The 15,451-nt window shown below is 45.0% G+C and overlaps 1 protein-coding gene across 3 annotated transcripts in view; it reads left to right on the top strand.

Moving 5' to 3' along the window:
• The window catches only part of tll1 (tolloid like 1), a 372,266-nt gene that overhangs the window by 139,475 nt on the left and 217,340 nt on the right, over window positions 1-15,451 (top strand). For all 3 annotated transcript variants that reach the window (XM_033019027.1, XM_033019018.1, XM_033019035.1), the window contains one exon: window positions 14,025-14,135. In XM_033019027.1, the coding sequence (XP_032874918.1) occupies window positions 14,025-14,135 (111 nt within the window). The remainder of the gene's footprint in view (window positions 1-14,024; window positions 14,136-15,451) is intronic.

The following is a 15,451-nucleotide window of genomic DNA, read 5'->3' as shown; positions in this document are numbered from 1 at the left end:
GGGAGGGGGGGTGTGGAGAGAAGAGGGAGAGAGAGAAGGGGGAGAGAGAGAAGGGAGATAGAGGGGGGTACAGGAGGGGAAGAGAGAGGAGAAGATAGAGAAGAGTGGAGAGAGAGGAGGAGAGAGAGAAGGGAGGGAGAGAGAGGAGGGGCAGAGAGAGGAGGGGAAGAGAGAGGTGTGGAGAGAGGAGAGAGAGAAGAGGTGAGAGAAGGGGAGAGAGAGAAGAGGGGAGAGAGAAGGGGTAGACGGGAGCATGGGGTTCATTTTCCCACACAAGCCATAGGTGACTGGGCAATCTGAGCGCAAGCACCAAGTTGAAAGCGGCCGAATGTGTACAGCCCCCACTCTCCCACAGCCACCCGCTGCAGGTCGGGTGGAGCGGTGGTTTGGTACAATGTTCATGCCTTCACAGTGATGTGATGGACGCGGGGGTCTGGACCAATCGATGACAAGTCCCGCCACCCCAGCAACGTCATGTCCGTTATTGGACTTTTCTGTTGAGCGGCAGTCGGTCTTTCGGCCTGTAGGCGACGCCGCCTTTCGGGTAGGTGGTGTTTCGACAGAGCGGCCATTCGGTAAGTTTGCTTTTAGTGGACACAGCTTTATGGTTCCTTGGGATTTAGGCGTCCCGCCCTTTCGGTTAATTTGCAATTAGACGTCCCATCCTTTTGGTTAGTAGGCGTTTCGTCTTTGGACTCTTTCGGTTTATTGTTGTTTTGGCCTCGTTTCCATTACGTTCTTTGGCTTCGACTTCTTTGCTTCGGCTTCTCGTCCGTCGGCGCCACGTCTGTACACGGTGTTTTCAGCTCCTACGACCTGCTCTGTGTACGCACTTCCCAGTCCCATACATGCTCCATTTCACGTTAAGTCAAGTGGGGTTTGTTGTCAGATGAGCAAGTACAAAGGGCTTAATTAGGAAAGGGAAAATAGATTATGAAAGAAAACTGGCAGGGAACATAAAAACTGACTGCAAAAGTTTCTATAGATATGTGAAGAGAAAGAGATTAGTTAAAACAAATGTAGGTCCTTTGCAGTCAGAAACAAGTGAATTGATCATGGAGAACAAGGATATGGCGGACCAATTGAATAACTACTTTGGTTCTGTCTTCACTAAGAAAGACATAAATAATCTGCCGGAAATAGCAGGGGACCGCGGGTCAAAGGAGATGGAAGAACTGAGTGAAATCCAGGTTAGTCGGGAAGTGGTGTTGGGTAAATTGAATGGATTAAAGGCGAATAAATCCCCAGGGCCAGATAGGCTGCATCGCAGAGTACTTAAGGAAGTAGCTCCAGAAATAGTGGATGCATTAGTGATAATTTTTCAAAACTCTTTAGATTCTGGAGTAGTTCCTGAGGATTGGAGGGTAGCTAACGTAACCCCACTTTTTAAGAAGGGAGGGAGGGGGAAAACGGGGAATTACAGACCAGTTAGTCTAACATCGGTAGTGGGGAAACTGCTAGAGTCAGTTATTAAAGATGGGATAGCAGCACATTTGGAAAGTGATGAAATCATTGGACAAAGTCAGCATGGATTTACGAAAGGTAAATCATGTCGGACGAATCTTATAGAATTTTTCGAGGATGTAACTAGTAGAGTGGACAGGGGAGAACCAGTGGATGTGTTGTATCTGGACTTTCAGAAGGCTTTCGACAAGGTCCCACATAAGAGATTAGTATACAAACTTAAAGCACACGGTATTGGGGGTTCAGTATTGATGTGGATAGAGAACTGGCTGGCAAACAGGAAGCAAAGAGTCGGAGTAAACGGGTCCTTTTAACAATGGCAGGCAGTGACTAGTGGGGTACCGCAAGGCTCAGTGCTGGGACCCCAGCTATTTACAATATATATTAATGATCTGGATGAGGGAATTGAAGGCAACATCTCCATGTTTGCGGATGACACTAAGCTGGGGGGCAGTGTTAGCTGTGAGGAGGATGCTAGGAGGCTGCAAGGTGACTTGGATAGGCTGGGTGAGTGGGCAAATGTTTGGCAGATGCAGTATAATGTGGATAAATGTGAGGTTATCCACTTTGGTGGCAAAAATAGGAAAGCAGACTATTATCTAAATGGTGGCCGATTAGGAAAAGGGGAGATGCAACGAGACCTGGGTGTCATGGTACACCAGTCATTGAAAGTAGGCATGCAGGTGCAGCAGGCAGTGAAGAAAGCGAATGGTATGTTAGCTTTCATAGCAAAAGGATTTGAGTATAGGAGCAGGGAGGTTCTACTGCAATTGTACAGGGTCTTGGTGAGACCACACCTGGAGTATTGCGTACAGTTTTGGTCTCCAAATCTGAGGAAGGACATTATTGCCATAGAGGGAGTGCAGAGAAGGTTCACCAGACTGAATCCTGGGATGTCAGGACTTTCATATGAAGAAAGACTGGATAGACTCGGCTTATACTCGCTAGAATTTAGGAGATTGAGGGGGGATCTTATAGAAACTTACAAAATTCTTAAGGGGTTGGACAGGCTAGATGCAGGAAGATTGTTCCCGATGTTGGGGAAGTCCAGGACAAGGGGTCACAGCTTAAGGATAAGGGGGAAATCCTTTAAGACTGAGATGAGAAAAACATTTTTCACACAGAGAGTGGTGAATCTCTGGAACTCTCTGCCACAGAGGGTAGTTGAGGCCAGTTCATTGGCTATATTTAAGAGGGAGTTAGATGTGGCCCTTGTGGCTAAAGGGATCAGGGGGTATGGAGAGAAGGCAGGTACGGGATACTGAGTTGGATGATCAGCCATGATCATATTGAATGGCGGTGCAGGCTCGAAGGGCCGCATGGCCTACTCCTGCACCTATTTTCTATGTATCTATGTATCTATGTAAGTACAGTGTGGTGCAAATAGGGTGAAAGTCTTACTTGTAACAGGGCGGACACGGTGGCGCAGCGGTAGAGTTGCTGCCTTGTAGCGAATGCAACGCTGGAGACCAGGGCCCGATCCGAATGCGGGTGCTGTCTGTACGGAGTTTGTACGTTCTGCCCGTGATCTGCATGGGTTGTCCTATATCTTCCGTTTCCTCCCACACTCCAAAGACGTTCAGGTTTGTAGGTTAATTGGCTTGGTCAATGTAAAAATTGTCCCTAGTGTGTGTAGGATAGTGTTAATGTGTGGGGATCGCTGATCGGCGCAGAACCAGTGGGCAGAAGGGCCTGTTTCTACACTGTATCTCTAAACTAAACAGCATCACCAGCACATAGTTGCAGATTAATATACAAAAACATATTAAACATAAATTACACATTACATTTCTAAAAGAAAGAAGACTGTACAATATAAAAACATTAGAGCGAAACAATATTATATAATTGAATGAGTCTAAGAGGTGGACCAGAGGGTTCTGTTGACAAGATAGGATTAGGGTTGTGCAGGTTGGTTCAAGAACCTGATGGTTTTAGGAAAATCGCTGTTCCTAAAGTTGGTGGTGCGTGACTTCGGATGTCTGTACCTCCTGCCCGATGGCAGCAGTTTGAAGCGGTCATAGCCCGGATGGTGAGGATCCTTGATGATCATAAGGGATAGGAGTAGAATTAGTCCTTTCAGCCCATCAAGTCTACTTCGCCTTTCAATCATGGCTGATCTACCTCTCTCTCTCCTAACCCCATTCTCCTGCCTTCTCCCCATAACATCTGACACCCTTACTAATCAAGAATCTATCTATCTCTGCCTTAAAAACATCCACTAGCTTGGCCTCCACAGCCTTCTGTGGCAAAGAATTCCACAGATTCACCACCCTCTGACTAGATAAATTTCTCTTCATCTCCTTCCTAAAAGAACATCCTTTAATTCTGAGGCTAAGACCTTTAGTCATAGACTCTCCCACTAGTGGAAACATCCTCTCTGCATCCACTCTATCCAAATCTTTCACTATCATCTGCAAACTTGGCCACAAAGCCTTCAATCCCCTCGTCCAAATCGTTAATATACAACGTGAAGAGTTGCGGCCTCAGCACCGACCCTTGCGGAACTCCGCTAGTCACTGGCAGCCAACCAGAAAAAGCCCCCTTTATTGCCGCTCTTTGTCTTCTGCCATCCAGCCAACATTGTATCCGTGCTGGAATCTGCCCTTTGATACCGTGGGCTCTCATCTTCCTCAGCAGCCTAACGTGCGGCACCTTATCAAAGGCTTTCTGAAAATGAGGACCTGATGATGAGGATCCTCACTTGTGAGGATGCCGCCTTCTTGAAGCAACATCTCATGTAGATGTTTGATGGAGGGGAGGGCTGTGCTAAGAAACTGGACTGGGCTGTCCACTATTCTCCACTCTCTACAGCTTCTTGCGTCCCTGTGTGTGGAGATTGTGACAGCAGATCACGACGCCACTGATCAGGATATTTTCCGACACATCCATCTATGGACGTAAACTTCCAAGACATTGGAGATGCTGGCACGTGAATGCCTACAGCTGCCCCCATCACCGGGTTGAGAGAAGGGTCGAATTGGCAGCCCAACATGTGGCGATTCAGATGCAATAGAGGAGGATATAAAAGAGGTGCACAACTGATTAGGGAGAATGTCACAGCAACATTTAGAGAGTTTAAACCAGCATCTGCAGTTCCTTACAAAACACTTAGAATGGGCAGCCTGAAGGGTTCGTCTATATCAGTAGGGCCTAGAACTGAGAAAGGTGTAATCTTAAGGATGGGGTTACATTATAACCATTTATAATATATATTACTGGGGATTATACTGTTTGTTGGTGAAATATAGAAACATAGAAAATAGGTGCAGGAGTAGGTCATTCGGCCCTTCAAGCCAGCACCATGGCTGATCATCCTAAAACACTGGATGACCACTTGATGACTTTTACTCCTTGAGAAAACCATAGAAAGTGTTAAACATTTGTAGACTCACAGCAGCAGCAGCTAAAGTCTATTAATATCTAAACTGTTGATGATCCTTTTAAGTGACATTGGTGTGTGTGGTCCTCCCAGCTTTCAAGCACTGTTTAAGGTTGAGGGAGGTGAGCTGAATCTGTTAGCATTTATGCACTTGTACACACACACATGTGAACCCATTTATGGACACTCATGCCTATTGACTCCTCCTCATCTCCCCGCCCCCCACCCGTTCTCTTCTTGATGCCTCTCACCCTCAGTTCTTCCTTTCCTTCATCGCCTTCGCCTCACCTAGCCTCACCACACCTCAAATCCTCCTTCACCAATCTCCCTTTTCACGCTCACCTCTCCATTGCTTCCTGCCAAGTGGACCTCTCCTTCCTTCCCTGCATCAGGCACACTGCTCCTCTTGGCCTCTTCATTAACCTGCTATTAAGGGACCAGGACTGGAGTCCGCCAACGTTCTGGGCGTGGAATCGAGCACCTTAGTGACGACAGGGATATATAACTGGAATCTCACGCCACCAAAAAAGCCAACTGTTACAAGTGCTGGAAATAAAAAACATAAACAGAAAATACTGAATAATAGGTTTGTTTTAGTTTAGTTTAGAGATACAGCACGGAAACAGGCCCTTCGGCCCACCGGGTCCACCCCGACCGACGATCGCAGCACATTAACACTATCCTACACTCACTAGTGACAATTTATAATTTTACCAAGCCAATTAACCTACGAACCTGTATGTCTTTGGAGTGTGGGAGGAAACCAGAGCTCCCAGGGAAAGCCCACGCAGATCACGGGGAGAACGTACAAACTCCGTACAGACAGCACCCGAAGTCAGGATCGAACCCGGTTCTCCGGCGCTGTAGGCTGCAACTCTACCGCTGCGCCACCGTGCCGCCCCAGTTTAAACATTACAAAAAGGTGTAAGAAGTTGGTGACTAGAAACTTGTTATAAAAACTAAGACAATTACTGTGGCCTTCCGAATATTTATTTGGAAGGTTATTGCAGTGTGTGCCAGTCCGCAGATGATGAGAGGGAGAAAGATGTAATGGTGAGATTACATTGAGTAACACATGTTTATAATTAGAAGCTATTATCATCAGGAATTATTATATTCTAACCTAAACTGCATAAACTGCAGAAATGCCAGGATAGGGAAAGTAGTTAGTTCCAGAAATAATCCTTCCCAATAAGTTTAATTTTAAATTTTGAATTTGAATTGAAATGAAAATATATAACGGGTGGGCAATCCTCACCTCATCTCTGTGAATAATTTCTTGGGTCTATATTGGACCAATGTGGTCTGGAAGCAAGTGGTCCTAGTGAGACCCAAACTGGGCAAGAGTGAGCAGTTTATTGATAAGAGCCAGCATTGTTGGTGACAGTTTTCAATACTTTGCTGATACTTGATCATGCACAGCCATTTCTCCCACTATCATGCCCGCTCCCACCCCTATCCAATTTAGGATTGAGATGAGGAAAAACTTTTTCACCCAGAGAGATGTGAATCTGTGGCGTTCTCTGCCACAGAAGGCAGTGGAGGCTTTTAAGTTTAGAGATACAGCGCGGAAACAGGCCCTTCGGCCCACCAGGTCCACGTCGACTAGCGATCCCCGCACATTAACACTATCCTACACCCACTAGGGATAATTGGTGAAGAAAAGATGGGTGGAGGGGTGAAGAAAAGACCAGGACCATACAGGGCCAGCCACAAATGACCTCAGGCAGAGCAGCCCCTGGTAGGTCCATTGATGTCTAGGGAAGGTGTGATCTCAAGAGAAACTATGTGGAGAACTGTGGAACTGTTGAAATGGCTAGGGAGGAGGAAGGGGTGACTTAAAATTAAATTCAAAGTTCATACCATTGGTTTGTAAGCTACCCAAGCCGAATATGCAGTGCTGTTCCTCCGGTTTGCGTGTGGCATCACGTTTGGAATGGAGGAGGCCCAAGATAGAAAGGTCAATGTGGGAATGGGAAAGGGAGTTGAAATGGTTGGCAACCGTGGGATCCTGTAGGCCGAGGTGGACCGAGCGTAATGTTGTGCTTGGTTATGTCTAGTGTTCTCAGTAGTACCTTGATATCATGTGGGATATATTGTGATGATGGGAAGGGGCTGAGGTATCATCTTTTGACATTTCTGGCTTGACGCATTCACAATTGAATGGAAGTTCAGGATGGAGATGTGACTGTCATGATAGTTTACCTACTCCAGAGGGTTGGAATCAGAAGGCATAAATTGAATGGGAAACGGTTTGACAGGTTGAAACCCTTAATAGGTACACCGAAGGTTGGCAAGGGAACTGAATGAGGCATTTAGAATTGCTGCTCATAATAATTGCTGCAATCGATTATCTTGTAGGCCTTGAGAGGATTCGGGTTTCAGAGGTTATGGGGAGAAGGCAGGAGAATGGGGTTAGGAGGGAGAGATAGATCAGCCACGATTGAATGGCGGAATAGACTTGATGGTCTGAACGGCCTAATTCTGCTCCTATCACTTATGATCTTATGAAAGAAGAATGAACTGCTGCCATAGGTTTACCAATGTAAATGAAGTCCTGCGATTGGTAATTGTAGCTCCAAAAGAAATTGTAGCTTGGTTTATTAAGTCCAAAATCAGGCCAAGGGGAGAGTTTTCCATAATGTGTTTTGAGTTTTTGATTAATCTGAATCTGAATTGTAATTTGAAAATATGAATGGGTGGAATGCTTTGTTGAAAGCTGCTGCACATGTACATTTCATCATGAAAGGTTTGGTTATTGGTGGGAGGGTGATGATGGCTATATCCTGGCATGGATGATGAAAGACACAAAAAGCTGGAGTAACTCAGCGGGGCAAGAGGAATCTCTGGAGGGAAGGAATAGGTCGAGACCCTTCGTCAGACTGAGAGTCGGGAACAGGGAAAATCGAGAGAGATGAAAAGGTACAGAGAGCAGGTTAATGAAAGGACATGCAAAAAAACAGATCAATGCCAGCAATGATGATCAAGGAGAGATGGAGCCCACAATGGTCCATTGTGGGCTGTGGGGAAGGTGATAATGCATAATACAAACCGTGAGATGCAGCGAGATGACAGTGAAACTAAGACGATGTCTGGGATGGGGGTGGGACGGAGAGAAAGGGGATGCAAGGGTTAATGAACGACTGCCTCAATATCTGTGCTGGTGATTAAGCAGTATGATCTACTGACTGCATTAGATATGGTGCAAACTGTCACCCGTCTGGTTGGTCACAAGCACTAAGCTGATACAAGATTATTTTATTAATTGCTGCATGCCGCTTGGTCGAAAGTCTTTGTGGAGGTAGGACACATGTGGGCTGAAATTGAGAAGCAATTTAACATGTTTCATTCAGTGGTCGCCTTTTTCCATACCTGTCTGTCATGAGGAGTTTCAGTTATAATAATGACTGGATTCCAATGAAGAAATGTCTTGCCTTTCTGCAGCGATCTATTTGTCTTGTCAAATAAATTTAAAAAAATTCAATCCTTCAACAGTAATTCCCTGAGGAAGCAGGATCTTTCTAAAAATATAAATGATGTGTCAAAACCCATTAACAACAGTCTGTGTTTTTACACATCATCAATCTGCTCCTCAAACAATGATATTTGATAGAATTGTTCTTTGGAAATATGCTGCTGTCTTCAATAATGGTACTTGGAGCAGATAAATGTACCGTGAAGTACAACACCGAATGTTGGTTCATGTTAACATTCATTCTTCTGAATTCAATCAAAGTTTCAGTCGATTGTGAACAACTGAAAGACTTTAATATATTATACTTTATGTGGTTAGGCTGTTCCAGTTTAGGGGGTTTCAATATATTAAGCAAGGAGGTCTGGGCGGGGATAGTGATGAAATCATATACAGCTGTAAATGAAAAATAACAAAACGTTGCAGAAGCAATGTGTAGGAAGGAACTGCAGATGCTGGTTTACACAGAAGATAGACACAAAAAGCTGGAGTAACTCAACGGGACAGGCAGTATCTCTGGAGAGAAGGAATGGGTGACGTTTCAGGTCGAGACCCTTCTTCCGACTAGTTAGGAAAAAGGGAAATGAGAGATATAGACGATGATGTAGCGAGATAAAGAACAACGAATGAAAGATATGCAGAATGCTGGAAATCTGAAATAAAGTCAAAAAGTGCTGGGAACACTCAGCATGTTAGGAACAATGGAGGACCCGGTGTGCGGGGGACCGCCGTGAGGGGGGGGGGGGGGGGACAAAGGCGGTCCTAGCATGGGATACTTTGTAATTTTGTCAGCGGCCTTAATGTGGTGACTATTTGCATACATTGGGCATGCAAGCAAAGAATTTCACTGTTACTTGTCACATATGACAATAAAGTATTCATTCATAAAGTATTAATTCGTTCATCTATTGGAAAGTTTCAGGCCAATGGTCCTTCAATGGAATACATTTTAAATATACCCCAAGAAGGGTCCAAATCTGAAATGTCACCTATCCATGTCTTCCAGAGACACTGCTTGACAGGTTGAGTTGTTCAAGCACTTTGTGTCCACAATACTTGATAGCATAATCTGTGAAGTCATCCAGTATTCTTACTGGCTCTCCAGTATTTTTTATGGAGTTCCTCTTCTTGAAATCAGAGGCCAACACTAGACTGGTGCATTATCATCACTGACTATCCAGGAAATAGGGATAATTTTTGCCAGGGAACAAATCATTAATGAAACTGGAGATGGCCGTGGAGTCCAATCTGTCTTTAGTTTAGTTTAGTTTAGAGATGACAGCGTGGAAACAGGCCCTTCGGCCCATCGAGTCTGCACCGACCAGCGATATGAACACTATCCCACACACACGATGTAGGAACAATTTATAATTGTACCAAGCCAATTAACCTACAAATCTGTACGTCTTTGGAGTGTGGGGGTTCCCAGAGAAAGTCTACGCAGTTCACTGAGAGAACGTACAAACTGCACCCGTGGTCAAAATTGAACCCTGGTTTCTGGTGCGTAAGGCAGCAACTCTACCGCTGGTCCACCGTGTTGCCCACAAGGTCTTCTACAAGGTTTACTGCAGATAGGAAGGACACAAGTATTGGCTGCATTTCTCATCTTCCTCAGCCATTTTTCTACATCTTCAGAGTAACTATTGTCTTTGAGTCACAGGGAAACAGCATGGGAACAGGATTTCTATTGTGTCCGCACTAATCATCAGCCATACATTTTATACTCGAGTCATAGAGTCATAGAGTGATACATTGTGGAAACAGGCCCTTCGGCCCAATTTGCCCACACCAGCAAACAATGTCCCAGCTACGCTAGTCCCACTTGTCTGCGTTTGGCCCATTACCCTCTAAACCTGTCATATCCATGTGTCTGTCCAACCGTTTCTTAAATGTTGGGAAAGTCCCAGCCTCAACTACCTCCTCCGGCAGCTTGTTCCATACCGTGTGAAAAAGTTACTAATCAACGATAATTCTATTTTTTTAGCATTCCCACATTCTATTCCATACCCCTTAGATTCCACCATTCACCTACACACAAGGAACAATTTATAGTGGGCTATTAACCTATCAACTTACACATCTCTGGGATGTAGGAGGAAACCAGAGTATCTGGAGGAAACCCATGCGATCACAGGGAGGTCAGGGTTGAACCTGGATCTCTGGCACAGTGAGACAGTCGGTCTACAGTGAGTGGCTCTACTGTGTCACAGTAAGACTGTGCCACATCGCTGTATGTCCTTGTGTTCTTGAAATTGGCCGTGAATTTATTTACAGCTCAAAGACATTGGAACCACTCCTTGAAACTCAGAGGCTCATTTTCAGAGATCCCTCATGGGATGTTGATGTTCTTGTTTGTTTTATATGTCCTGATCTGGTTTAGTTTCGGTTAGTTTGGAGATACAGCACGGAAACAGGCCCTTCGGCCCACCGGGTCCACACTGACCAGCGATCCCCGCACATTAACACTACCCTACACACACTAGGGACAATTTACACACACACCAAGCCAATTAACCTACAAACCTGTACGCCTTTGGAGTGTGGGAGGAAACGGAAGATCTCGGAGAAAACCCACGTGGTCACGGGGAGGACTTACAAACTCTGTACCGACAACACCCATAGTCGGGTTCGAACCCGGGTCTCCGGTGCTCTAAGTCCTGAAAGGCAGCAACTCTACCGCTGCACCACCGTGCTGCCCACTACAGTGTGTAGTTTGAATAGGTCCTCTTTAGCAAGAGTGATCAAACCAACAGGGCTGATATAGGTTGGCCGTCTCCTTATACTTGGCAGAGAAGAGTGAACTTAATTATATTGTGGGAGGAACCTGCTGGATGTCCTCTCACAGATAACAATCTTGCAACGGTGCGACTACAATTCTGCCAGTTGCACTTCTATCAGGCGTGGCATGGTGGCACAGCGGTAGAGTTGCTGCCTTACCACACCAGAGACTGGGGTTTGATGTGGAGCTGTCTGTGTGGAGTTTGTACATTCTACCTGTGACCGCGTGGGTTTTGCCCGGGTACTCCGCTTTCCTCACACATTCCAAAGACGTGCAGATTTGTAGGTTAATTGGCTTCTGTAAATTGTTCCCAGTGTGTTTGATAGAGCTTGTGGCAGCAGATGATCGCTTGTCAGCATGGAGCAGGTGAGCAGAAGGGCTAGTTTCCACGCTGTATCTCTAAACTCAACTAAACTAATCAGTTCCTTCTCTAAATTAAACTTATCAGATTCAGTCTGAAGAAGGGTCTCGACCCAAAACGTTACCCATTCCTTCTCTCCAGAGATGCTGCCTGTCCCACTGAGTTACTCCAGCATTTTGTGTCTACCTTGAACTAATCAGTTAATGACTTTTGAAAAACAGATATCAAACAGCATATCCGAGATAACAGCGTCATTTCACTGCATGCATATTTTGTGTTACCTTTTATTTCTGATTTATTTTGAGTTTAATTGGATTTCGTGCTTGTCTTTGAACTCCATAGATGACCAACACATGTAAACAAATACGCTGCTAGTCAATTGGAGAGACCTTTCAATACAAAGGGACAGCTTTGTCAGAATGTCAGCATTCTTGTTATTTGTTCTTGTTTGTTATTTGCTATTATTGTTTTTAAAATAAAAATATTTTGTAGATGATGACTGGAATTTTTATAAATTGCCCATTCAAAGTGAACACTTTGGTATTCAAGATGCAGATCAGCAGACTCTAATTAATATCTGCATCAGGCTCGATGCTTCTAAAACTCCTGTTCATCATTGTTGATGTGGAGATTTAATCCATTGATTTTCGAAAGTATTTTAGTCAGGCAACATCGCTGGAGAGAAGGAATGGGTGACCCTTTCTCCCCGTCACCCATTCCTTCCATCCAGAGATGCTGCCTGTCCCCGCAGAGTTACTCCAGCATTTTGTGTCTATCTTTGTTGTAAACCATCATCCGCAGTTCGTTCCTGCACCTCTCCACCTTGATACTCGTTCTCCGATCTTTTATCCCTCATACATCCGAATATCCTTGTCCAACCTGCATCAGTTCCTTGTTTTACTGAAGGAATGCTCCGCTGCCCAGGTTTCATTTTTATGGCGCAATGGGGAACATTGTGAAGGCGTTTGTTTATAGTTGTATTTAGGATTCAAGGGCAGGCTTGCTTCATGCCTTTTGACATCTTGATCTGTGATGTGAGATGAAGGGGGTGGAACGTGTCGTGCTAGAGGTACTTCCAATAATTGGAAGACCTAAGTAGGAACATGTTGGCTTAGACAATGGACAATAGGTGCAGGAGTAGGCCATTCGGCCCTTCAAGCCAGCACTGCCATTCAATGTGATCATGGCTGATCATTCCCAATCAGTACCACATTCCTGCCTTATCCCCATATCCCCTGACTCTGCTATTTTTAAGAGCCCTATCTGGCTCTCTCTTGAAAGCATCCAGAGCACCTGCCTCCACCACCCTCTGAGGCAGAGAACTCCACAGACTCACCACTCTCTGTGTGAAAAAGTGTTTCCTTGTCTCCGTTCTAAATGACTTACTCCTTATTCTTAAACTGTGGCCCCTGGTTCTGGACTCCCCCAACATACAGAACATGGCTTAAAGTCGCTCCACCTCAAAGCACGGTGTGCGCAGCGGTAGAGTTGCTGCCTTACAGCGCTTGCAGTGCCGGAGACCCGAGTTCGAACCTGACTACGGGTGCTGTCTGTACGGAGTCTGTACGTTCTCCCCGTAATTTGCGTGGGTTTTCTCCGAGATCTTCGGTTCCTCCCACACTCCAAAGACATATATGTGTGTGGGTTCATTGGCTTGGTGTTATATGTAAATTGTTCCTAGTGCGTATAGGATAGTGTTAATGTGCCAGGATCGCTGGTGGGTGCGGACTCGGTGGGCTGAAGGGCCTGGTCCCGCGCTGTATCTCTGAAACTAACGCAAGGGGATCTTTAACGTGGAGCTGTGCAAAATAGGAGGATCATGTAAGGTGGAGGAAGCAGAGTAGTAGGGGAAATAACAGAAAGCCGGATTCCAAGAGGGGATAGATTTAAGAGTTTTTGAGGTGGACTGTGGTGTTGGGAAAAATGTTACCATGTGAAAAATGGGGCAGAATCTATCCATTTATTCTTCATGCCCTTGTGATACTCCATGGCGCATGAGTAAACCATCTATATAATGTGTGAGCGTAGTAAAATGTTAATGAGTATTGTCAAGTTATAATTATTACCATTCCTTCTATGTATCATCAGAAACATATCAGATAAATTATAAATATCAGTCAAATTACACTTCAATGGGATAAACCAAACTTACCAGGTGTCAATGTGTGCCGAGTGGTAGCAGGCAATTGCTTTTTTACATAAGCTTATAAGTACTGGGATGGACAAAGTTACTTAACTGTCCAAATCAATTGCCATCTCATTTTGACTAGTATTCAGGAACCCAACGAAAATATGTGGGTGTGTGCTGTATGTTGGTTGAAGATGCCATCAGTTGGTCTCATTCCCTTTCTTCGTTTAATAACTCATGAAGGGTTCAATAATTCTTGTTGGTTGGGGTCCTGCTCATTAAATGTTATTCTGGCGTGCTCTTCAGGACAGAAAAGGCATACGTGATCCATGCGAGACTGATCAAGTTCAATTTGTATACCATTGCATATTTCCTGTTTCTCTGTGTTTATTACAGCTTTGCTGCTTTACCTAAATTGATATTGTTTTTGTTTTAAAGTTGCATTTTGGGGAGACATTGCCTTAGACGAAGAAGACTTGCAACTCTTTCAGATTGACAGGACAATTGATTTATCAAGACACACCTTGGGCAGCATTGGGCACACAACAGGTAACGTATGTTTAATGCATATGGTCAGCATATTTTCCAACTGAAACAACCCAAAAAACAAGCCACTAAACGACACGGTGGCACAGCGGTAGAGTTGCTGCCTCACAGCGCCAGAATTCCGGGTTCGATCCTGACTACGGGCGCGGTCTGTACGGAGTTTGTACGTTCTCCCCGTGACCTGCGTGGGTTTTCTTCGGGTGCACTGGTTTCCTCCCACACTCCAAAGACGTCCAGGTTGGTAGATTAATTGACTTCGGTAAAATAGTAAATTGTCCCTAATCAGTTTGTGTGCGGGGATCGCTGGTCGGCGCGGACACGGTGGGCCGAAGGGCCTGTTTCCGCTTTGTATCTCTAAACTAACCTAAACTAAAAGCGAAAAGTTTCTAAGTCTGCCCTGGTGACAATATACTTCACCTGGTGCCAGCTCTTATGTGGAAATCCATAGCAGTGCCGCTTACAATTTAACATTACTTGTTGCCCTGTAACATATCAAATCGTTGGCAACCTTCTTAAGAAATAACATTGTCACCTCAAATTTTTTGCTGTTGGTAAATGTGTGTTCGTTCACGCATCATTGAATAATCGTGCTATTCCCTCTGTGCTTTAATCGATGCACATCCCAATAGCTAAGGTCCATTTCAGACATGATTGCTGCACTGTTAATCTTCATAAGTGATAGGAGCAGAATTGGGCCATTCGGCCCATCAAGTCTACTCCACCATTCAATCATGGCTGATCTATCTCTCCCTCCTAACCCCATTCGCCTGCCTTCTCCCCATAACCCTTGACACCCATACTAATCCATTATTTGCATGTTCCCTGAGTTGGGGAAGTCCAGAACCAGGGGTGACAGTTTAAGAATAAGGGGTAGGCCTTTTAGGACTGAGATGGGGAAAACCCTTTGTCACCCAGAGAGTTGTGAAATTGTGGGATTCTCTGCCACAGAAGGCAGTGGGTGTCAATTTACTGGATCTTTTCAAGAGAGAGTTAGATTTGGCTCTTTAAGGCTAATGGAATCAAGGGATATTAGGAAAAAGCAGGAACGGGGCACTGATTATGGATGATCAGCCATGATTATATTGAATAGCGGTGCTGGCTTGAAAGGCCGAAGGGCCTACGCCTGTATCTATTTTCTATGTTTCTAATCATTCTCATTCCCTCATTCCAGGCAGAGGTAGACCAAGCAGCCCTTAGCAGGAGACACCCACTAGCAGTTGACATGTGCAGTCATTGACAATGGAAAGATTAGATCTATCATTGTGCCCAAGTTAAATACTTTAATGGCCCTTTCAGTTCACATTTGTTGTCTAAGGACC

Source organism: Amblyraja radiata, chromosome 1 (assembly GCF_010909765.2).
Source record: "Amblyraja radiata isolate CabotCenter1 chromosome 1, sAmbRad1.1.pri, whole genome shotgun sequence".
Taxonomy (NCBI): domain Eukaryota; kingdom Metazoa; phylum Chordata; class Chondrichthyes; order Rajiformes; family Rajidae; genus Amblyraja; species Amblyraja radiata.
This window is presented reverse-complemented; position numbering and strand designations above follow the sequence as displayed.